This window comes from Vulpes lagopus, chromosome 21 (assembly GCF_018345385.1).
Source record: "Vulpes lagopus strain Blue_001 chromosome 21, ASM1834538v1, whole genome shotgun sequence".
In the NCBI taxonomy this organism is placed as follows: Eukaryota; Metazoa; Chordata; class Mammalia; order Carnivora; family Canidae; genus Vulpes; species Vulpes lagopus.
The window spans coordinates 2,045,851-2,070,361 of NC_054844.1; the positions used below are offsets into that span (position 1 = coordinate 2,045,851).

A 24,511-nucleotide genomic window follows, 5' to 3' on the forward strand; every position below is an offset into this window, starting at 1 on the left:
CATGCCATCTCCATGCATCACATCTCAAGGGTCTGGTGAGGGGACGGACTCCATGAAGATGCCCTAGGAAAGTGAGTTATGTTGTATTAAATTGTGAGGGTTTCGAAATGAAAGATGGACCAAGAGAAAGTCAGAATACTCTTTCCCATATGGCTCTTAAAAATAAAGCCACAACATAAGTTCCCTCCTAGCTGGCAGGAGGGAAGCTAGGGAAGCTCTGTCCCAGTGTCCAGCTAAAGGATGAGTCTCTGTAGGTTCTGAGTTTCAAAGACCTAGCTTACAGCCTGATCATTCCCTCAGCTCTATGCTCTGCTTCCACACTTCATTTTCTTCCTGCTAAGAAATCCCTTATCTGAAGTTCCTGGGCTCTTGAAGTCCTCTGCCCTCCCCCATGTCCTCTGCCCCCACCACAATCCCTAATATGTCACAACAGCCACAGCATACCTCTGGGCCATGGTCCTAATGACCCAAAGGGTGTCAGAGTAACAATGCACGCAAAGCAATATATTTCAGAGTCATTTTTTAAAGATTTTTATTTATTCATGAGACACACACAGAGAGAGGCAGAGACTCAGGCAGAGAGAGAAGCAGGCTCCTCACAGGGAGCCCGATACAGGACTCAATCCCCAGACTAGGATCATGTCCTGAGCCAAAGGCAGATGCTCAACCTCTGAGCCACCCAGGCATCCCTTCAGAGTCATTTAAAAGGTGTTTCTCTCAGGACAGCTGATTAGGCACTTGTAGGGTGAACTACCTTAGCAGGTCTTTCAAAAGACATCAAATTACTCACCATTAGAACACCAGTGTTTTCCTTTACAAGGACTCGAGGTCTTTCCCAACAAGTCTGAAGGGCTGGGTGGGGTCCAGGCCACTACTGCATCTGTGAAATGAGCAATATGAGCACAGGTAGAGTTTTCTTTCAAAGCAGCTTCCATGCTTAGCACACTGGAGGCAGTCAGAGCCTTCAATGAGCAGATGCCAGAATGGGGGTGAGGGGCCAGGTTCTGTGGGGTCAGAAGCTTGCATAATTTGGGGGTGGTTATTTGCAGTAGAAAAGGAATACAAATTATAAATATAAAAGTAGACATAAAATGAATATTTAGAATAAAAATCCCTCAAAATAATACATTTTAAGGTGATGAATACCACAAAAATCATAAAACCTAGAAAAATTACAGATTCTTCTTATTTATTAATGGCCCCATATGCCCGTGTAGCACTTTTTTCTAAATTTGCTATGATTTGTAATCCAAAAAAGATGGAAAACTCGTCTGAGATTAGGCATTCACAGGAACAATTCAAATGCATATAAAAAGTTGCTGCCACATTAAATTGACCAAATAATCACGCAACCAGATTACTCTGATGCTACACACTGACTTATTGATGACTACGTGTAGGAGTTTTGTCACTAAGAACACTTGCTTCTTCAGGCATTTCTCTGCGTTGGTGGCAATCCATGTGCCATTTCGCTGGAACCAGCAGATTTCATCAGGACATCATCAGATACCCTGAGAGGTACTCTGATCCACATCCGTGCACCCTAAGACTTCCCATGCTGTGCTCAGGTGGCACCACTATCAGACCGGACCACAGACCCAAGGATTGTGACCAAGTTTTGTTTTGTGTAATCCCCATCAAAAGAGAAGAAAACATAAGACGTGTTTGTAATTACATACATTCAACGTGAACTACTTTCCTAACACGAGAGAACTGTGTTGGCCGGGCCTTGATGAGAACCACAGCCTCTGCTGGTGATATTACTGGTCTCATCTTCAGGAGAATCTGCCCAACTAATTTCTGGCTCAGTGTGCTCCAAACCGCATTCTTCCTTGCCCTCCCACATGCTCCCAACAGGGGGTGCTGTGGGACATTCACCCTGCGACAACCGAAGGCTGCCCCTGTCCTGATGAGTAGGGCTGGCCCTGGCAGTAATACGGGTGTTCCTGGAGGCCTTCCTACACCCAGATGCTTGCAGATAACTTGTCTAGGCAAGGAAGTGGCAGTGAGCTACAGAAATATATCCCTCTAAGCTCAAATTAAATGTTACCCCAATTCAATTTTGCTGGATCGCCAAAATGCCCACAGGCACTCAAACATCACCCAAGGAACAGAAAACGAGACAGAGAAGTTGGAATGGAAAGAGGCAGAGCTATTAACCGCTCGTAGTTGGACTATCTTACTTCAGCATGTATTACAGAAACATTCGGGGGCATGGGGGTTGGCGTCCAGCTTCCCAGCAAATACGTGCCCCAGCATGTGCGGGCTGTGGGGGCCAGAGGGTGTTGACATTATCGACGAATTCATCAAAGGCAGCAGACTTGGAGACATGAGTCCCAACTCGGTCACCTAGCCTCCCTCAAGGGCCCCCTGAAAACAGGGATGGTGACACTGACCTCCCAGGACGACTCTGGGGTTTAACACGCCAATTTATTACATCTCCTGGTAAGCAGGAGTGCTGGACAAATGTCTCCTGTTGTTTTCGGATCAGTGTCACCCATCCCCTTGGGTCCAGAAGGAACAAGTCTACAGGATTGAGTCTGCCTCTTTAAGGTATGAGGTTGTGCTCTGACCCCTACGAAATGAACGGAGCCCTGTCCTCTGGAATCAGGGTAATCCTGCTGAGGTCACTTCTGCACTTCCTCCTCCCTGCTGTCAGGCAGCGGATTAGAGGAGAGGCCAGTGGATTAATGGTTTTGTCACAACCGTCCCCATCCCCCGCCCCAGCCACCAGGCCCTCCTGGAGCCTGTTGGTCAGGTGGGGTGGCTCCTCTATGCACAGCTCTCTTCAGGGCAGAGAGAAGCCTCAGTCCCTGCCAACCATCACAGCCAAGACCAGACTGAAAGCTGGGGAACCCCAGGCTGGCCAGGACTCGGAAGGCAGAAGGCCTGGGGACATCCCAAGGACCTGGGGGACGAGTGGACGGAGCTGATGGTCAGAGGCTGCCCTCTTCTCTCCCTCCCTTCACGCTGAGCCCAGTGAAGACACCATGCGGGGACTCCTGGGGTTCCACCTAGACACCAGCACCCCCCATGGTGGGAGGCCCTGCTGCCAGGGGCCAGCGGCCTGCATCTCCCTGCAGAAGACTACAGTCATCCTGTGCCTGCTGCTCTGCAGCACCTCCTTGTCCCCCACACGTGGGCAGACCAAGATTCCTCTGGAAACGTAAGCATCAATTTCAGCGCCCCCCTAAACTCCTCTGGCCCTGTCTTCCCCTCCTTCCCCCTGGAGAGCTCCGTCCTCGGCCCGCGGGTCCTACCCCTGACCTCCAGCCTCCCTCAGGGCTCTCCCCTCAGGGCTTGCACTGCCTGCTGCCCCCCTTCTCCCCACCTGACTCCCATTCTGGAGCCCCTCCTGCCACCCCTCAGACACCCAAGGGTTTCAGGCACAGCGATCACGAGGGCCCTGCCTCCTCAGGATGGCAAGCAGCACACCTCGAGCACTTGCAGGCCGGAGGGATGCTCCTTCCAGGATAATCGCTGTGATTAGGCCACTGGCAGTGGGAGCTGGGCTGGCTCAAAATGATCACCACGGCTCATCAAGGACTTGTGAGGAAATTTGACACCCTGAGAGGGTAAAGTAGTTTTAAACTGGCTCATGCAGCGAGGAACTGAGTAAAATCAGACTTTGGTCGTATTAGTCTTTCCTTTCTGCCTCCTTCCAGGCCCCCTGTCACTCAGACCAGCTCCAGGAAAAAAAAAAAAAAATCTGCTGTCAGTCATTTACACTTTAGTATAAAGTTTAATCGGTGCATGATCTCCCTGGGAGTGTCTGTTGTTCAGGCTTTTGCTCTGGCAGTCCCATTAAAGAAATGCCTGATATATGTGGGGAGCAGACACCCTAGAATAAAGGGGGCAGCTCGCTCAGGCCATACCTAAGTCCAAGACGCTCGAGTCCAGTATGAGAGTCAGGCTACCAGAGCCACCTGTCAACCTAACGTCTTAACAGAAGTGGGGACCCGGAGGCTGAGCAATGCATGCTGTGTGTGGCTTTGTGGAGCAATGGCTTTCAGCAGCACTGCTTACATTGGGTTGTAGAACCTCTGCTGTGCACCGTGCTGTGCAGTTGAGCAAACAAGCTCAGAGACGTTAGGTGACCTGCCCAGGTTCACGTAGGCCGGAAATGGAAGTGCTGCAATTTAAACTCCGCTCAGCCTTGACCTGTGCTTCCCCTCCACTGGACTCTAGACTAACTGTTGCTGAGGGAGATGTTGAGAATACTTTTCCACCCCCAGAACAGACACGGATTAGCAGGAAAAGGAGAAGGCCAGGAATAGGCTGAGTGCTGAGTCTAGGGGGCTGGGATCCAGGCCTTTGTTGTGGAGAACCAGACTGGACCATCTAAGGAGAAACCTCGACAGCTGGCTGAGATTAATGGCCTCAAACCTACCCGCCCCTATGCCCGCCCTCTCCCCTGGAGCCAGCCCTCCCCTCGCCCCTGCTCAATCCTTCTCAGTCACGTCTACACCAATGACTGCCTCTCCCTTGTGCCTAGCCATGCCCTCCCTTCCCATGCAGCTCTCAGCCTCCACCCGCTGCCCAGGCTTCTACTGCTCTCCCAAATTCGCTCCCACCAAGACCTCCAAAGATTTCCTCCCTGCCCGATCCACTAGACACCCCTGGCCTCATCTCCCTAGACTCCCTTTTTTTTTAAAATCTCCATGTCTCAGCTTCCATAACAATGCGCCCTCCTGGGTCTCCTTGGGTCCCTGAATTAACCTTCTGTTCTCAAGCAATCCTTTCCCTCTGCCTGCCTCCTGAGATTGGTGTTCCCCAGGGTTTATCCTCCACTCACAGCTCTCCTCATGCTACACACTCTCCTTGAGAGAGCTCATCTACCTTCAGAATTTCAACTCTCACCTATGTACTAATGACCCTCAGCCTTGCCTCTACTTGCTAGACTCACATATGCTTTGCCTATGGACAGCTCTTCCTGAACATCATGTGAGGTTTTAAATTCAAGTGTGTGTGTCTTTCAAGATATAATGCAATTGGTCCCTTCTGGAGTTGCACAGTGCACAACCTGCCCTATAGCACTCAGTAGGCCTGCAACAAGAACCTTGCATTCTACATAATCCAAGAGACACTAGATACCTTCCACCCTTCCCAACTTTTTCCTCTCAATCTTTCTGAGATTCTTAGTTTTATTCAATAATACCATCATCAGCTCAACCACCCAACCTGGAAATCTGAAGTCATTTCTGACTCCTCCAAGCTCTTCTATACTCTCTGCCTGGAAATCTCTTCCAGATCTCTTTGGCAAGCACAACTCTCCCAAACTTCTAACACAAAACTCAGATCCCACTTGTCCCAAGAAGTCTCCTGGCGCCACCACTACCCCTCCCCAAACTTTGTTGGCACCCCTTCACCTGCAAACACGTATTATGCTATCTGTTTGTGGAGGAGTAGCCCTCTAACTGAGGGTTTTACAAAGGCAAGGACTATGATGTGGCTCCAGTGCTATATACAATAATTGGCACATAGTAGGACCTCAGTAATTATTGGTTGAGTGACTACATGAATGCAACCTTGACAGGATTATGTGGACAAGCTCATTTTGCTCTATCTGGAGATGCTCAGATGAGGTCCTGTGTACTCATCCCAGGACACCACCAGCCTGCCCAGGTGGCAGGATCTTGATGCATTTCCAGGGACCAATGAGAGAGGTCAGGGCTTCTCCATGAGGCTGCCTGCACCCAGGGTAAGGAGTGGCCTCCTCACGTCCTCCCTGCCTGGCCTGCTCTCACCTCCACAGAAGCAGCTCAGAGCCTCTTCCTCTGCCCCAGCCTCGTGTCCCCTCTGAAGTTTCAACTGAGGTTTTGGTAGCCAGTAGTGACCTTGAGCAGGACACCCTGAAGAGCCATTGAGAAGTTTCAGTAGGGTCAAGCAGTTCCTGTTTCCATCCTCTGGGTACTCCCCACCCAGGCCTGAGCCTGTCCACAGGCTCTTTCCCTTCTCTCCTCTCCATTCCCCCCTCACAAATCAGAACCCTTGGGAGCTTGAGGTCAAGCTTTGCTTCCCTGCTCATCTGCCCTGCCCCCTTAGGGCAGCCGCTGAGCCCTCGAAGGGTCCTCTTGATCTCCCGTCCCAATCAGGAGGGATGGTGCATCCATGTATATATGTGCATCTCTAGATATTATGTGTGTCTCTGTGTGTCTCACTGGGTGTCTGTGTGTGTACATAGTTGTTTTCTATGTGCATGTGTGTGTGCATGCGTATAAACACGTACTTTTGTTGCCCGGCAGAGTGAAGCTATGGGCAGACACCTTCGGCAGGGACCTGTATAACACCGTGACCAAGTACTCAGGCTCTCTCCTGCTGCAGAAGGTCAGTAACCCTCTTCCAGGGACTCACAGGGTGGTGAGGAAGCAGGCAGCCAGGGACTTCCTCCTGGTAGTGAAGTAGAGTCCCCTAATTCCTAAATGTCCATGCTGTAAGGGGTCTTAGAGATCATCTAATCCATTCTCCTCACTTGCAGATGGGGAAACTTAAGGCCCAGGGATTTCCCAAGTCACAGAGCAAGCCAGTGGGGGCAGTACGGTGGAGTGGCCAAGAGCAGAGTGTCAGCTCAGATCTTCCAGAAGCTGATGCCAAGATGGAATTAGATGGGCAAGAGATTTATTTGGAGGGTTCTGTGAAGGATAAAGGGAGAGGGAGCAGGTGTGAGCAGAGTGGGATGCAGACCTAACATCTGTGAACGGGGATGGGGAGGAAGGTGAAGGAGGTAAGCAACCTGTGGGAGCTGCTTGGCTGGTAGTAGAGTGAACCTCCCACTCGCTTCCCTTATCTCAGGACCTCCAGCCATGCCCTACCCTGGAGGACGCCCACAGGGAGCCCTGGCCGAGGTCTAGTGACCCTGGCTCCTGGGCAGGAAGCAGGGCCTTGTGGAAGGGCGATAGATGCACCAGCTCCGCCTCGCCTTTATTGATTAATTGCCTTATTGCAGATTGACACTGAGCCTGTCCTCTCACTGGATTATAAACAACCTCATTTTCTCTGATATTTGTAACTCGCAGACCGGTTTTAACAATGGCCTGCCATTCTCTTATTACCATTTGCTAAGAGCTTTACATTCACAATTTCATTCTCACCACAATTTCATGAAGTGAGTACAATCTTCACCATTTTCTAAATGTTGCTAAGAGCAAAGCTCAGGCTTTTATGCCTGCCCGGGACCACACTGCACCCCATCCTCGGGCCACAGGGGCTGGAGGCAGTAACAGGGCCAGCGTGAGCGGCTTCCTGTCCCATGGCCCCTGCAGGTGGCTGCAGCAATGACAGCCTGAACCCACTTCCGACCCACGTGGAGCTTCCACCCTATAAAGTGCCATGTCGTTTGATTTTCTCATTTGTGCCCTCCAACGCTGGGTGAGAACGACATCGCTGTGATGACATGGCTGTTTTTAGTAAAAGCATTCTAGAATGTGCTCTTAAGCCATGCAAATGCCACATCTCATAGTTGAGTTCACGGAGTAACTCGCCTGAGGTCACAGAGCCATTAGGTTGCCACATGAGGTCATTAGACATTTGTGACACACAGTAGCTGAGAGTTTATATCTCCTGTGAATACTTGCAGCTGCTGCTAAGCTCTGCCCAGGCAGTGAGCATTACAATTCACATGGGTGTGGGCAGGGGCACGCATCAGCAGGGCTGATACCATGGGGAATCACAGAAAGATGACCTGATAGCTCATAGACCCTGTGAGCAGCCCCAGAGAGGCACCATAAAGAAGTTGGAAATCGGGGAGACCTGGGCCATCCCAGGTCTTCTGTCCACTGGCTGTGTGACCTTGGTCAAGTTTGTTGACCTCTCTGAGCCTCAGTCTATCCCTTTTAAGGATATTAACCTCTGTGTGTCCAGAGTTCCTGGAATAGAGAGAACTTTGATAAGAGGCAGCTATTAATGTTAGTGGGGGAGATTATACAAGAAGAGGAGGATATGTCCTTGCCTCTAGTTGAGTCAACAGGACTTCACAGATGTGAATGCAGTAGTTGAGGGGATGGAGGCCACATGCAATCACGTATAAGACAACAGGTGCCCATCTCTCCCACTTTCCTTGCACAGAAATACAAGGATGTGGAGCCCAGTCTGAATATCATGGAGGTGGATGGCTTAGAGCTGGTGAAGAAGTTCTCAGAGGACATGGAAGCCATGCTGCGCAGGAAAGTAGAGGCTGTCAAGGTACTCTAGGTTCTGTGATTTGTCAGGGGAGGGGCTTCCACCCCAGGTCCCGCAACACATTAGGGTTCACTCTTAGTGTGGTACAGTCTATAGGTTTTGATACATGCATCTACCATTATAGATCATACATAATAAGTTCACTGCCCTAAAAAATACTGTTTCCTGGCTATTCATCCCTCCCTACCCACAAAACTCTGGCTACCACTGATCTTTTTACTGTTTCCATAGCTTTGCCTTTTCCAGAATGTCATGGGATGCAGGATGTAGCCTTTTCAGACTGGCTTCTTTCACTGAGTAATATACATCTACCTTTTGGCCATTGTTGAGTAGTGTTGCTGTAAACAATTGTACACAAATTAGTGTTTGAGTACCTCTTTTCAGCTCTCTTGGGTATATTCTTTTTTTTTTTTAAGATTTTATTCATTTATTCATAAGAAACACACAGAGAGAGAGAGAGAGAGAGAGAGAGAGAGAGAGAGAGGCAGAGACACAGGCAGAGGGAGAAGCAGGCTCCATGCAGGGAGCCTGATGTGGGACTCGATCCCCAGACTCCAGGATCATGACCTGGGCGGAAGGCAGACGCTCAACTGCCAAGCCACCCAGGTGTCTCTCTTGGGTATATTCTAAGCAGTAGAAATTTTTGAAGACCTGCTGGTCTTGTTTTGCCTATTCATTCTCCCTTTCATGTTCCCCTCCTGCAGAATCTGGTAGAGGCTGCTGAGGAGGCTGACCTGAACCATGAATTCAATAAGTCACTGGTGGTGAGTCTTCCTGCTTCCAGAGCTGCTGCTGGGAGGGTATAATGACCAATGGCCCAACCCCCACCAAGGGCCAGGGTCACCTGAATACAAGATATGGAGGGGTAGAGTAGAGGGGAAGGCCAGAATTGTCTTTTATTGTGCACTGGATTTGTATGAACCTATTATAGTTTGATTCTGAAATCCATTCAGTCTTTTGAGAAGAGATTTATGGACCAGGTAGGAGAGACAACTATTAAGACTTGGAGGGGGGTGGGGCAGGGGACAGAGTGGCAAGCCACCCAACACTGCATGTTAGTACCAGAGAACACGCTGGTAGCTCCTCAGAGGGTACGGGAGGGGGGCACCCACTGGTGCTGCCTCAGGCCCAGGCTGCATGCTGTTTCTTTTTCTTTTTTCTTTTTTTTAAAGATTTTATTTATTTATTCATGAGAGACACAGAGAGAGAGAGAGAGGCAGAGACGTGGCAGAGGAAGAGAAAGGCTCCTTGCCGGGAGCCCAATGTGGGACTCAATCCTGGAACTCCAGAATCATGCCCTGAGCTGCAGGCAGACGCTCAACGCTCAACGGCTGAGCCATCCAGGCATCCTTGCAGGCTTTTTCTTAAAGAGAGACGCCTCACCTTTCAGGGCCCATCATTCCAGGTCCCTAGGAACCTCCCCACACTGGAAAAAAATCGATGGTACCCATGAGGCTGTCACTGTCCCTTTACCTCACCTTGGATTTCTGGCTGCCTGTCTCTGGCTCTCATCGAGTCATACACACACATGCTCAACAGAGTGGGGAACTGAAGCAATCATCTAGACAATTTATATATAAAAAACATTTGAATCAACCAAGAACTCCAATATGTGGATATGTACTGTCTGTATGTGTGGTGCAGATTACTGCCTGAATTGTTCATAGATGTTGCTGGTCTGGATGCTGTCAGTGTGTCTGACCCTGTCTCTCATGTCAGAGTCCTCTGACCTGCACCATTTCTCTTTCTCTCTCTCGCCCTGTGGGTCTCTTGTGTCCACACCGGCTACCCTACTTGTTCCTGTCTGCCCCTAGTTTAACTACTACAATTCTGTCCTGATCAACGAGAAGGATGAGAATGGTGACTATGTGGAGCTGGGGGCTGAGTTTGTCCTCGAGTCCAATGCTCACTTCAGCAACCTGATGGTGAACACCTCCATCAGCAGCGTGCAGCTGCCCACTAATGTGTACAACAAAGGTAGCTCCCCGACTCACCCTGTGCCTTGGCACTCTTTCTGAACAGTTTGTGCTTGCTAGGTGGTACTGTGCATTTTAATGCTTTGCTTCCATTTTCCTGAGAAGCCCTGCAGAGTATAAATGGATTCTCCAACCTCCTTGACCGAGGAGAACAAGTAAAAGGATTCTACACAAGTCAGGGCTGGGAGAAAACTCAGTGTTACTGGAATGGAGGGTGTGAGTGTGGTTCCAAGTGCAGCATAATAGGCAATTATAAACAAAATCACTGCAGGTTGGGCTATGTGTGTGTGTTCAGTGGGTGAAGACCTGGTCATTGTTGCTTCTGACTTAGTTTCCCCAGTAGTTCCTTCTATAATCTCTCCCTTTAGACCCAGACATTTTAAATGGAGTCTACATGTCTGAAACCTTGAACCCTGTTTTTGTGGAGAACTTCCAGAGAGACCCAACACTGACCTGGCAATATTTTGGCAGCTCCACTGGATTCTTCAGAATCTATCCAGGTAGGGACTTTGGGAGGCATCTCCGTGGTCTTCTGGGCTTTTCTGGGAATAAGGCAATTGAGGCATTGAAGATGGACTCTGGCACTCAGACCCCCAGTGAATGGAAAGTATCTAACTGAAAGCATCTCCAACCCACATTTTGACACTTCACAACATGTTAAGCACATTTACAATAAATAGCTGATAAATGAATGAATGAACGAATGAATAAAGCTATCAAACACCATGGTAACCAGCCCCAAAATGCCCACATTAAACTCTTGTCCCATGAAAAGCACTATGGAAAATGCAAAGTAAGATAAAACAAGTCTTGATCTTAAGAAGTTTATATCCTAATTAGAGAAATAGAGTATACTCACTTGAAGTGCTCAACAGCAATGCAGAAAGTGTCACAGATTAGTATGTGATTAGTGGCCACCTTAATAGGTGACATGGGAAAGCTCCCTTGCCCATCAATAAAAATAGGGAACAGAAACATCTACCACAAGGTTTGCATTCTGCTCCAACCCATTTTTATATTTTAGCACAGTGTCGGTAAAGTCTTGAGGTTGCCCTGTTTTTCTAAGTCAGGAAATCAGAGAAATCCTAAAGGGATCCTTTGTGTCCCCAGTCTGGAAAAGCCAGTTCCTCCACAGAAGCCCATAGGGTTCCCATTGTTAACATACCCTTGTTTCTCCGTCCCAATCCACAACCAGTCACTGGTTCTTTTTCTGCTCTCCAGAGCCTCAATGAGCAAGCTCATCCCTCTTCTATGTAATAGCCCTTCAAATGCTTGGAGACAACTCACATGCCTCCTGGATCTTCTCCGGGGTAGAATTCCTGCAAATATTTCTGTCACATTACGGCTTCCAGAGATATCAATTTGTATGCAAACAATGCAAAGAAGGGGGCAATTTTTCACACCCATACCCACATTTACAGATATGTGTCAGCCCTCAAGTGGACAGGGTTGGGTTGACTGTAATCCTTGATCATGGTATGCTGTTCCCATGGGTCCATGCAGGCCTATCTCTATTTATTTCATTCTACTTTTAATTTTTTAAATAATATAATGAATACTTGTATATACATCACCAATACAAAAACTAGAATGTTAACAAACTTCTATCTACTTAATAGGCTCCTCCTCTGATCTGCCCTTGACCCCAACCTGCCCCAAATCCCACCCTCCCCAGCTAACCAGGTAATAGCTATCCTGCACTCTCAACTTATCCCTCCATTTGAATTTTTTGGCTGTCTGCTTAGTTATTTACTCTTATCTCATATTGACAAATGTACATACACATCCACTTAATATATTAGTTTGTTTCACTCATTTTTGAAATTTACTAAACTGATTTTATGTTTAGACTCTCAGAGCTTGCTTTTTCATTCAGTATTATACTAGCAACATTCATCTGGGTTGTCACATATATCTGTACTTTGTCATCTTTGTTCCTGTATCATATTCTTGGGAGCCAATATATCAGTTTATTCATCCTCCTCATCCTATCTGGGTTGTTTGCAATTTTTGTTTTTCTTCTCTGTTTTTGTTTTGTTTTGTTTTGTTTTACTTTTAAGAACAGTGTTGCTATGAATGTTCTTATCATGAGTCCTGAGACATATTGTAAGAGCTTCTCTTGGGTGTATACCTAGGGATGGAACTGCTAGATTAATAACTGTTCAGCTATGGCAAGAAAGTGCAAAATTGTTTTCCAAAATGCTGGCACCAATGATATTCCCACCAGCCATGAATAAGAGATTCTGTTGATCCACATTTTCTCAAACCATGGGTATTGTGAAATGTTAACCATTTTTTATAATAACACTTTAGTATAAAATGGTGCTTCACTGTGGTCTGGCATTGCATTTCCTCTTCCACTTGTGAAGTTGAATGTCTCTTCATATGTCATTTGTTGCATGTATTTCTTCTTCTGTGAAATACCTATTATGTCTTCTAATTGTTTATTGCCTTTTCTAATGTTAACCCAGCTTCACATTTTTATGAAAACCTAACTCAATCATAACAAATTAGTCTTTTATGCATTGCTGGATTTAATTTGCTAGTATCTTGTTTAGGATTTTTTGCATTGGTCAGTGAAATGGTCTTGTAATTTCTTTTTCTGGTACTGTCTTTGTTTTTCAAAATTATATTAGCTTCATAGAATAAGCTGGCAAGTATTCCCTCTTTTTCCAATTTTTAAAAACATTTAAATAAGTTAGAGTGATTTTTTGCCTTGAAAGCTTGTAAGGATTCATCTATAAAACCATATAGACTTGGGATGCCTGGGTGGCGCAGTGGTTGAGCATCTGCCTTCCACTCAGCGCATGATCCTGGAGTCCCAGGATCGAGTTCCATATCAGGCTCCTTGCAAGGAGCCTACTCCTCCCGTCTCTGCCTCTCTCTCTCTCTCTGCCTTAAATCTTAAAAAAAAAAAAAAAAAAAAAAAAAAAAAGATTTTATTTACTTATTCAGGAGAGACGTAGAGAGAGGCAGAGAGACACGGGCAGAGGGAGAAGCAGGCTCCACGCGGGGAGCCCAATGTGGGACTTGATCCTGGGACTCCAGGATCATGCCTAGACCAAAGGCAGGCGTAAAACCAGCAAGCCACCCAGAGATCCCCTAAATAAAATCTTAAAATTAAAAAAAAAAAACATATAGACCTGATGTTTTCTTTATGGGAAGATTTTAAATTTTAAAATACCATTTCATTATGTTTAATACTTGCAAGACTAATAAAATTCTTTATTACTTCTTATTTTGGTAAAATACTTTTTCTAAGATTCCATCCAATTTGTCTTAATTTTCAAAACTATTTCCAGAAAGCTTTTATTCTATTATCTTTTTAATCTCTTCTGTATCTATAATTATTTCCCCTTTTTATTTATAGTATTATTTTTTTCTTCATCATTCCACCACCCGTTTCTCTATTTTGTTAGTCTTTCTCAGGAATCATCTTTTGTCTTCATAGACTGCTCTCTTCTTTGTTCTCTGTGTCATCTGTTTCAGTTCTGACTTTATCTCCTCTTAACCATTTCCTTGGATCTGTTGTTCTTTCTTTTTTTTTTTAATAATAAATTTATTTTTATTGGTGTTCAATTTGCCAACATACAGAATAACACCAGTGCTCATCCCGTCAAGTGCCTTCCTCAGTGCCCGTCACCCATTCACCCCCAACCCCCGCCCTCCTCCCCTTCCACCACCCCTAGTTCCTTTCCCAGAGTTAGGAGTCTTTATGTTCTGTCTCCCTTCCTGATATTTCCCACACATTTCTTCTCCCTTCCCTTCTATTCCATTTCACTATTATTTATATTCCCCAATGAATGAGAACATACACTGTTTGTCCTTCTCCAATCGACTTACTTCACTCAGCATAATACCCTCCAGTTCCATCCACGTCGAAGCAAATGGTGGGTATTTGTCGTTTCTAATTGCTGAGTAATATTCCATTGTATACATAGACCACATCTTCTTTATCCATTCATCTTTCGATGAACACTGAGGCTCCTTCCACAGTTTGGCTATTGTGGACATTGCTGCTAGAAACATCGGGGTGCAGGTGTCCCGGCGTTTCATTGCATCTGTATCTTTGGGGTAAATCCCCAACAGTGCAATTGCTGGGTCGTAGGGCAGGTCTATTTTTAACTCTTTGAGGAACCTCCACACAGTTTTCCAGAGTGGCTGCACCAGTTCACAGTCCCACCAACAGTGTAAGAGGGTTCCCTTTTCTCCCCATCCTCTCCAACATTTGCTGTTTCCTGCCTTGTTAATTTTCCCCATTCTCACTGGTGTGAGGTGGTATCGCATTGTGGTTTTGATTTGTATTTTCCTGATGGCAAGTGATGCGGAGCATTTTCTCATGTGCATGTTGGCCATGTCTATGTCTTCATCTATGAGATTTCTGTTCATGTCTTTTACCCATTTCATGATTGAATTGTTTGTTGCTTTGGTGTTGAGTTTAATAAGTTCTTTATAGATCTTGGAAACTAGCCCTTTATCTGATATGCCATTTGCAAATATCTTCTCCCATTCTGTAGGTTGTCTTTTAGTTTTGTTGACTGTATCCTTTGCTGTGCAAAAGCTTCTTATCTGGATGAAGTCCCAATAGTTCCTTTTTGCTTTTGTTTCTTTTGCCTTCGTGGATGAATCTTGCAAGAAGTTACTGGGGCTGAGTTCAAAAAGGGTGTTGCCTGTGTTCTCCTCTAGGATTTTGATGGAATCTTGTCTCACATTTAGATCTTTCATCCATTTTGAGTTTATCTTTGTGTATGGTGAAAGTGAGTGGTCTAGTTTCATTCTTCTGCATGTGGATGTCCAATTTTCCCAGCACCATTTATTGAAGAGACTGTCTTTCTCCCAGTGGATAGTCTTTCCTCCTTTATTGAATATTAGTTTACCATAAACTTGAGGGTCCACTTCTGGATTCTCTATTCTGTTCCATTGATCTATGTGTCTGTTTTTGTGCCAGTACCACACTGTCTTGATGACCACAGCTTTGTAGTACAACCTGAAATCTGACATTGTGATGCCCCCAGCTATGGTTTTCTTTTATAAAATTCCCCTGGCTATTCGGGGTCTTTTCTGATTCCACACAAATCTTGAAATAATTTGTTCTAACTCTCTGAAGAAAGTCCATGGTATTTTGATAGGGATTGCATTAAACGTGTACATTGCCCTGGGTAACATTGACATTTTCACAATATTAATTCTGCCAATCCATGAGCATGGAATATTTTTCCATCTTTTTGTGTCTTCCTCAATTTCTTTCAGAAGTGTTCTATAGTTTTTAAGGTATAGATCCTTTACCTCTTTGGTTAGGTTTATTCCTAGGTATCTTATGCTTTTGGATGCAATTGTAAATGGGATTGACTCCTTAATTTCTCTTGCTTTAGTCTCATTGTTAGTGTATAGAAATGCCACTGACTTCTGGGCATTGATTTTGTATCCTGCCACGCTGCCAAATTGCTGTATGAGTTCTAGCAATCTTGGGGTGGAGGCTTTTGGGTTTTCCATGTAGAGTATCATGTCATCGGCGAAGAGGGAGAGTTTGACTTCTTTGCCAATTTGAATGCCTTTAATGTCTTTTTGTTGTCTGATTGCTGAGGCGAGGACTTCCAGAACTATGTTGAATAGCAGTGGTGAGAGTGGACATCCCTGTCTTGTTCCCAATCTTAGGGGAAAGGCTCCCAGTGCTTCCCCATTGAGAATGATATTTGCTGTGGGCTTTTCGTAGATGGCTTTTAAGATGTTGAGGAATGTTCCCTCTATCCCTACACTCTGAAGAGTTTTGATCAGGAATGGATGCTGTATTTTGTCAAATGCTTTCTTTGCATCTAATGAGAGGATCATATGGTTCTTGGTTTTTCTCTTGCTGATATGATGAATCACATTGATTGTTTTACGAGTGTTGAACCAACCTTGTGTTCTGGGAATAAATCCTACTTGATCATGGTGAATAATTTTCTTAATGTACTGTTGGATCCTATTGGCTAGTATCTTGTTGAGAATTTTTGCATCCATGTTCATCGGGGATATTGGTCTGTAATTCTCCTTTTTGGTGGGGTCTTTGTCTGGTTTCGGAATTAAGGTGATGCTGGCCTCATAGAACGAATTTGGAAGTACTCCATCTCTTTCTATCTTTCCAAACAGCTTTAGTAGAATAGGTATGATTTCTTCTTTAAATGTTTGATAGAATTCCCTGGGAAGCAATCTGGCCCATCTGGACTCTTGTGTCTTGGGAGGTTTTTGATGACTGCTTCAATTTCCTCCCTGGTTATTGGCCTGTTCAGGTTTTCTATTTCTTCCTGTTCCAGTTTTGGTAGTTTGTGGCTTTCCAGGAATGCGTCCATTTCTTCTAGATTTCCTAATTTATTGGCATATAGCTGTTCATAATATGTTTTTAAAATCGTTTGTATTTCCTTGGTGTTGGTAGTGATCTCTCCTTTCTCATTCATGATTTTATTAATTTGAGTCTTCTCTCTCTTCTTTTTAATAAGGATGGCTAATGGTTTATCTATCTTATTAATTCTTTCAAAGAACCAACTCCTGGTTTTGTTGATCTGTTCCACAGTTCTTCTGGTCTCGATTTCGTTGAGTTCTGCTCGAATCTTAATCAACTCTCTTCTTCTGCTGGGTGTAGGATCTGTTTGCTATTTTTTCTTAGCTCCTTTAGGTGTAAGGTGAGCTTTTGTATTTGAGTTCTTTCCAGTTTTTGAATGGATGCTTGTATTGCGATGTATTTCCCCCTCAGGACTGCTTTTTCTGCATCCCAAAGATTTTGAATGGTTGTATCTTCATTCTCATTAGTTTCCATGAATCTTTTTAATTCTTCCTTAATTTCCTGGTTGACCCTTTCATCTTTTAGCAGGATGGTCCTCAACCTCCAAGTGTTTGAAGTCCTTCCAAACTTCTTGTTGTGGTTTAGTTCTAATTTCAAGGCATTATGGTCTGAGAATATGCAGGGGATGATCCCAATCTTTTGGTATCAGTTCAGACCCAATTTGTGACCCAGTATGTGGTCTATTCTGGAGAAAGTTCCATGTGCACTTGAGAAGAATGTGTATTCAGTTGAGTTTGGATGTAGACATCTGTGAAATCCATCTGGTCCAATGTATCATTTAAAGCTCTCGTTTCTTTGGAGATGTGTTTATAAGACCTATTGAGTGTAGAAAGTGCTAGATTGAAGTCACCAAGTATAAGTGTATTATTATCTAAATATGTCTTAACTTTGGTTATTAATTGATTGATATATTTATTTGGCAGCTCCCACTTTCGGGGCACATATATTGAGGATTGTTAAGTCCTCTTCTTGGATAGATCCTTTAAGTATGATATAGTGTCCCTCTTCATCTCTCACTACAGTCTTCGGGGTAAATTTTAGTTTATCTGATATGAGGACGGCTACCCCGGCTTTCTTTTGAAGACCATTTGAATGGTAAATGGTTCTCCAACCTTTTATTTTCAGGCTGTAGGTGTCCTTCTGTCTAAAATGAGTCTCTTGTAGACAGCAAATAGATGGGTCCTGCTTTTTTATCCAGTCTGAAACCCTGCGCCTTTTGATGGGGTCATTAAGCCCGTTCACGTTCAGAGTTACTATTGAAAGATATGAGTTTAGTGTCATCATGATATCTATTCAGTCCTTGTTTTTGTGGATTGTTCCACTGAACTTCTTCTTAAAGGGGAATTTTAAGAGTCCCCCTTAACTTGCAGAGCTGGTTTGGAAGTCACATATTCTTTCAGTTCCTGCCTGTCTTGGAAGCTCTTTATCTCTCCTTCCATTTTGAATGAGAGCCTTGCTGGATAAAGTATTCTTGGTTGCATGTTCTTCTCATTTAGGACCCTGAATATATCTTGCCATCCCTTTCTGGCCTGCCAGGTCTCTGTGGAGAGGTCTGCTGTTACCCTAATACTCCTCCCCATAAAAGTCAGGGATTTCTTGTCTCTTGCTGCTTTAAGGATCTTCTCTTTATCTTTGGAATTTGCAAGCTTAACTATTAAATGTCGAGGTGTTGAACGGTTTTTATTGATTTTAGGGGGGGATCTCTCTATTTCCTGGATCTGAATGCCTGTTTCCCTTCCCAGATTAGGAACGTTTTCAGCTAGGATTTGTTCAAATACATATTCTGGCCCTCTGGCCCTTTCGGTGCCCTTGGGAACCCCAATTAAATGTAGGTGTTTCTTCCTCAGGCTGTCGTTTATTTCCCTTAATCTATCCTCATGGTCTTTTAATTGTTTGTCTCTTTTTTCCTCAGTTTCCCTCTTTGCCATCAACTTGTCTTCTATGTCACTCACTCGTTCTTCCACCTCGTTAACCCTCGTCGTTAGGACTTCTAGCTTGGATTGCATCTCATTCAATTGATTTTTAATTTCTGCCTGATTGGATCTAAATTCTGCAGTCATGAAGTCTCTTGAGTCCTTTATGCTTTTTTTCTAGAGCCACCAGTAGCTGTATAATAGTGCTTCTGAATTGGCTTTCTGACATTGAATTGTAATCCAGATTTTGTAACTCTGTGGGAGAGAGGACTGTTTCTGATTCTTTCTTTTGAGGTGAGGTTTTCCTTCTAGTCATTTTGCTCAGTGCAGAGTGGCCAGAAACAAGTTGTATTGGGAAAAGGAGAAAAAGAGAGGAGAGAAAGAAGGAAAGAAGAGAAAAAGAAAAAAGGAAGAAAAGAAGAAAAAAAGAGAAGAAAGAGAGAAAGAAAAAAAGGATCGGGGAAGCAAACAAATCAAAAAGCAAAAAAAAAACAAACAACAAAACAAAAACAACAACAACAACAAAACCACGGGGGAGTATCTTCTGATTCTGTATACTTTAAGTCCCTTGACTTCCCCTGGAACTTGTCCTTCTAGCTGGTCTTCTGGGGGAGGGGCCTGTTGTGCTGATTTTAGGGTGTTAGCACTTGGGGGAGCTGCTCTGCCCCCTGCCTGGTGCAGGGCTCAGTGGGGGTTGTTCACCCCGTGAGGCTCCAGGAGGAACAGCCCCAGTGGCGGGGCCAGCTCTGCAGCCCTGGAGTCAGCTCCCGCAGTAGCTCCCGGGCTCTCTGTCTGCAGGGCCTGGAGGCTCCGGGGCGGGGCCGCTGATCTGCTCAGCTCGGGGCAGGAGCGTCCTTGCTGTCCTGGGCCCTCCCGGCCTCTGCCTGTCCCGGGGGAGGCCGGATCCTGGGCTGTGTCCCGACGCCCTGTGCTCGGGGGCCTGCGCTGTTGGATTCGGGCTCCCACCCCGCAGCCCCCTCTGCGGAGCCGCCGCCCGAGCCCCTCCAAGCTGCTCCGGGTCCCGCCGTGCACGTGCAGCCCTTAGGGAGCTAGGCGCATCTCCCGGGGCGCAGGTGCCTGTTAGTGTCCCTGGGAGCCTGAGGGCATCCCCGCCCTCCTGGGTCCTGCTCCAACTCCCTGGGTGCCCCTTTCCTCCCGGGAAGGTTGGTGCAGCTCCTGCTTCTCCGGGTCGGGGCTCTCCTGTCCTGGGGACACTCGCCCGGGCCTCAGCCCGGCTCCTCGTGGGCCCCTCCCCCTTGGAGGCCTTTTGTTTCTTTATTTCTTTTTCTCCGTCTTCCTACTTGATAGAAGCACGAACTCTTCTCACTGTAGCATTCCAACTGGTCTCTTTTTAAATCTCAGGCCGAATTCGTAGGTTTTCAGGATGATTTGAAGGTTATCTAGGTAATGTGGTGGGGACCGGTGACCTGGGGACCCTACTCTTCCACCGTCTTGCCTCCTTCATCTGTTGTTCTTTCTAACTTAGCTTTAATTTTTAGCCTTTCTTTGTTTCAAAAATAAGCGTTTATGGAGAGACCTTGGCTCTACGGCTGCACTTTTGCTGCATCTCACAAGGTGTAATTAGTAGCAGTTTAAAAAATTTTTAATTATGGTAAAATACATATAACATGAAGTTTATTACCCTAACTTTTAAAATGGAATTATAATTGATATACCTATTATATTAGTTTTTGCGTGCAACATAATGATCAATATTTTTATACATTACAAAACGATCACCTTGAAAGCTCATTATCCTTTGTGACTATACAAAGTTATTGCAATATTATTGACTATATTCCCTATGTTGTACATAACATCCCTATGACTTACTTATTTTATAACTAGAAGTTTATATCTTTTAACCCCCTTTACCTCCTTTGCCCATTGCCTAATCTCGTTACTTCTGGCAACCACTAGTTTGTTCTCTGTATCTATGAGTCTGTTTCTGTTTTGATTTGTTTGTTCATTTGCTTTTTATTTTTATTTTTTATTTTATTTTTTTAAAAATATTTTATTTATTTATTTATGAAAGACACAGGGAGAGAGAGGCAGAGACATAGTAAGAGGGAGGAGAAGCAGGCTCCATGCAGAGCCCGATGTGGAACTCAATCCCGGGACTCTGGGATCATACCCTGAGCTGAAGGCAGATGCTCAACCGCTGAGCCATCCAGGCATCCCTGTTCATTTATTTTTTAAATTCCACACATGGAATCAAACAAATATGGTATTTGTTTTTGTCTGACTTATTTCACTTACCATAATACTCTCTAGCTCTATCCATGTCATTGGAAATGGCAAGATTTCATTCTTTTTATGGCTGAGCAGTATTCCATTATGTGTGTGTGTGTTTACATTGTGTGTGTGTGTGTATATAGGTCACATCTTCTTTATCTATTCATTTATCAGTGGATACTGAGGTTGCTTCCATATCTTGACTATTGTGTTAGTGCTGCAGGAAACATAAGGGGGCATATATCTTTTCAAGTTAGTGATTTTATTTTCTTCAAATAAATATCCAGAAGTAGAATTACTGGATTATATGGCAGTTCTATTTTTAATTTTTTGAGGAATCTCCATAATGTTTTCATAGGGACTGTGCCAATTTATATTTCTATCAACAGTGCACTAGGTTTCCCTTTTCTCCTCATTCTTGCTGGCACTTGTTATTTCTTGTCTTTTTGATAATAGCCTTTTCTGACAGGTGTGAGGTAGTATCTTGTTGTGGCTTTGGTTTGCATTTCTCTGATGAGTGATGCTGAGCATTTTTTCATGTATCTGTTGGCCATCTGTACATCTCCTTTAGAAAAATGTCTTAAAAAAAAAGAAAAGAAAAGAAAAATGTCTTTTCAGGTCCTCTGCCTATTCTTCAAGCAATCAGCTTGTTTGCTTTTTTGTTGTTGAGTTGTATGAGATTTTTTACATATTTTGGATATCAACTCCTTATTGTACATATCATTTGCAAATATCTTCTCCCATTCAGTAGGTTGCCTTTTATTTGTTGATGGATTCCTTCACTGCAAAATTTTTTTACTTTGATGTAGTCCCGTTTTAATTTTGCTTTTGTTGCCTTGCCAGAGAAGACCTATCAAAAACATTGTTGGTTTTTTTTTCATTTGTTTTTATTGAAGTTTGATTTGCCAACATAAGTATAACACCCAGTGCTCATCCCATCAAGTGCCCTCCTCAATGCAAAAACGTATTGTTAAGACCGACGTCAAAGAGCTTATTGCCAAGGAATTTTATGGTTTCAGGTCTTATATTTAGGTATTTAATTTATTTTGAGTTAATTTTTTTTGAGTTAATTTTTTTACATGGTATGAGAAAGTGGTCTAGTTTCATTCTTTTGCATGTATCTGTCCAGTTTTCTCAGCACCATTTATTAAAGACACTGTCTTTCCCACCATTATGTTCTTGCTTCCTTTGTTGTAGATTAATTGACCATATATAATTATGGATTTACTTCTGGGCTTTCTGTCTTGCTCCATTGATCTGTATGTCTGTTTTGTGCCAGTGCCATACTCATTTGATTACTACAGCTTTGTAGTATAATTTGAAATCAGAGTGTGATTCCTCCAGCTTTGTTCTTTCTCAAGATTACTTTGGCTATTTGGGGGTCTTTTGAGATTCCATACCAATTTTAGTATTAACTTATTCTAGTCCATCCTAACCACCTTTAAGTGTATGATTCAGTGGCATTAAGTACATTAATGTTGTTGGGCAACTATCACCACCATGCATCTCCAGAACTCTTCATCTTGCAAAATGGGAACTCTGTACCAATTTAAAAAATAACCCACCATTCCCTTTTTCCTTCCAGCTCTGGCAACCACCATTCTACTTTATATCTCTATGAATTTGACTAACTCTAGGGATCTTGTATAAGTGGAATCCTACAATATTTGTCTTTTTTGACAGGCTTATTTAACTTAGTGTAATGTCCTCCAGACTCATCCATATTGTAGCCTGTGTCTTGTTGTGCCCAAGATTAACATCAAGGAGCCGAGAAACCAAGGAGCTGACACCAATGCAAACACACGAGGGTTTATTTACAAGCACGAGCTTGGGTCCAAGTGTACCCGACACAGCGGAGCAGGGACTTGGACCCCAAGGTGGGTTCCAGCTTAGTTTTATGGGCTGGTCTAGGGGACCTCCAGGAAGGGGGGAGGAATTTCTTAGGTTCTGTTTACATTCTGATTTGGGGCTTTCAAGGGCATTAAGCTCTGTTCTTATTCTAATATGGGGCTTCCTGCCACTGGCTTGAGCTTTGTTCTCATTCTAATATGGGGCTTTCTAGGGCGTTAAGTTGTAAGCTGTTTTTTTCTTGTAACTGAAGTAAGGTAAATTTCAGCTCTTATTCACAGGGGCCTGGGATGGCTGTGCTTGTGCTAACGCTGAACTTAAGGTGGAATGGGCTTAATTTTCTTGGCCTCCACAGTCTGAATTTCCATCCTTTATAAGGCTGAATAATATTTCATTGTATAGTGGATCAAATTTTGTTTATTCATTCATCTGTGGATGGACATCTGAGTTGCTTCTACATTTTAGCTACTGCAAATAATGCTACTATGAACAGGGACATACAAATATCTTCTTGAGACCCTACTTTCACTTATTTTGGATATGTCCTGAGAAGTGGAATTCCTGGGTCATATGGCAATTCTATTTTTAATTTTTGGAGGACCTGCCATACTGCTTTCCATAGTAACTATACCATTCTATATTTCCACCAAATGCACAAGGATTCCAATTCCTCCCCATCCTTGTTATATATTAAAAAACAAAAAAAAAAACTTTACTCACATCTTAATGGATATGAGTGGTAGCTCATCATGGTTATGATTTGCATTTTCCTAATGATTATAGAGGTTGAGCATCTTCTCTTGTGTTTATTGGCCATTTATGTATCTTCTTTGGAGAAATGTCTATTCAAGTCCTTTTCCTATTTTTGAATTGGATTGTTTGGTTTTGTTCCTTTTGAGTTGTGGTTCTTTATATTTGGTGGATATTAACCTCTTATCAGATAAATAATTTGCAAATGTTTTCTCCCATTCTATGGTTCTCTTTACCCTCTATTGATTGTATCCTCTGATACACAGAAGTTATTGCCTGTGCTTTGGTATCATGGTGATAAGGGAACAGGGCTAGCTGAGGACAAAGCACAGCTGAGATCCCACAAATGACCCCAACCCCACCCCAGGTATGTGTGACATTCCTCAGGAAGCTTCCAATTGTCTTAATGTTAATGCCTTGCTAGAGAGAAAAGCAATCTTTAACTTGTCAATGGCAAGGCCTCCAGTATCTTGTAGGTCCTCCTTAGCATATGAAAATCCTTTTGAAACCTCCCTTTCCCTTACTTCCCCAACTCTGCAGGTATATAATCAGCCCCACCTCACAGGCCCAGGCAGCTCTTCCCGCCCACGGGTCCAGTCCCCTCTACCTTAATAAAACCTACATTTTGCACCAAAGATGTCTCAAGAATTCTTTCTTGGTTGTTGGCTCCAGACCTCACCTATATTCCAAAATTTCATCAGTGGTTAGTGATATATAAATTATCATTTGCCTCTAAATATTTTTAAATTTCCCTGTGATTTCTTCTTTGATCTTTTAGTTATTCAAAAGTGTGTTTTAAAATTGTCAGGTTTAATCCAATCAGTAGTGAAGGCCAGGCAAAAGTTGGTCGAAACAGGCTTTTATTGGGACACGCTCTCGGGCGAGGTTCCGCAGCCCGCAGGGGAGGGACAGAGCGGGGAAGTCGCGAGCGGGGAAAGTCGCGCCCAGGCAAACCGCAGGGGGGTCTATAAAGAGTTTTTGGCGGAAAGATGAGTCAGGGCCGCATTCCGATTAGGGCAAGGGTTACGGGTCTTTGTGCGCTTAATTAGGGTAGGGCGGCAAGGCGGCCTTATTGGGAGGTTGCTGGCCTGGGGTCGACCGTTTTGAGGTCCCCAGTCTCGCCAGCCCAACAAAAATATCCAAATATATACAATTATATTTATCTTTTTATTATAAATTTCTAATTCAGTTTATTTACAGTCAGAGAACCTGACAAGTGTGGTACTGATTATGTGAAATTAGTTGAGATGTCATCAAGTTTTAGAAGTATTCCATGTGTGCTTGCGAAGGAT

The 24,511-nt window shown here is 44.2% G+C and overlaps 1 protein-coding gene across 1 annotated transcript in view; it reads left to right on the forward strand.

Annotated features, from left to right (window-relative positions):
- Window positions 1-2,826: 2,826 nt before the first annotated feature.
- CACNA2D4 (calcium voltage-gated channel auxiliary subunit alpha2delta 4) overlaps window positions 2,827-24,511 on the forward strand; it is a 114,904-nt gene continuing 93,219 nt past the window's right edge. The window contains exons 1-6 of the mRNA XM_041736936.1: window positions 2,827-3,166; window positions 6,246-6,327; window positions 8,065-8,181; window positions 8,883-8,942; window positions 9,993-10,155; window positions 10,523-10,654. Of these exons, the coding sequence (XP_041592870.1) occupies window positions 2,991-3,166; window positions 6,246-6,327; window positions 8,065-8,181; window positions 8,883-8,942; window positions 9,993-10,155; window positions 10,523-10,654 (730 nt within the window). The 5' untranslated portion in view covers window positions 2,827-2,990. The remainder of the gene's footprint in view (window positions 3,167-6,245; window positions 6,328-8,064; window positions 8,182-8,882; window positions 8,943-9,992; window positions 10,156-10,522; window positions 10,655-24,511) is intronic.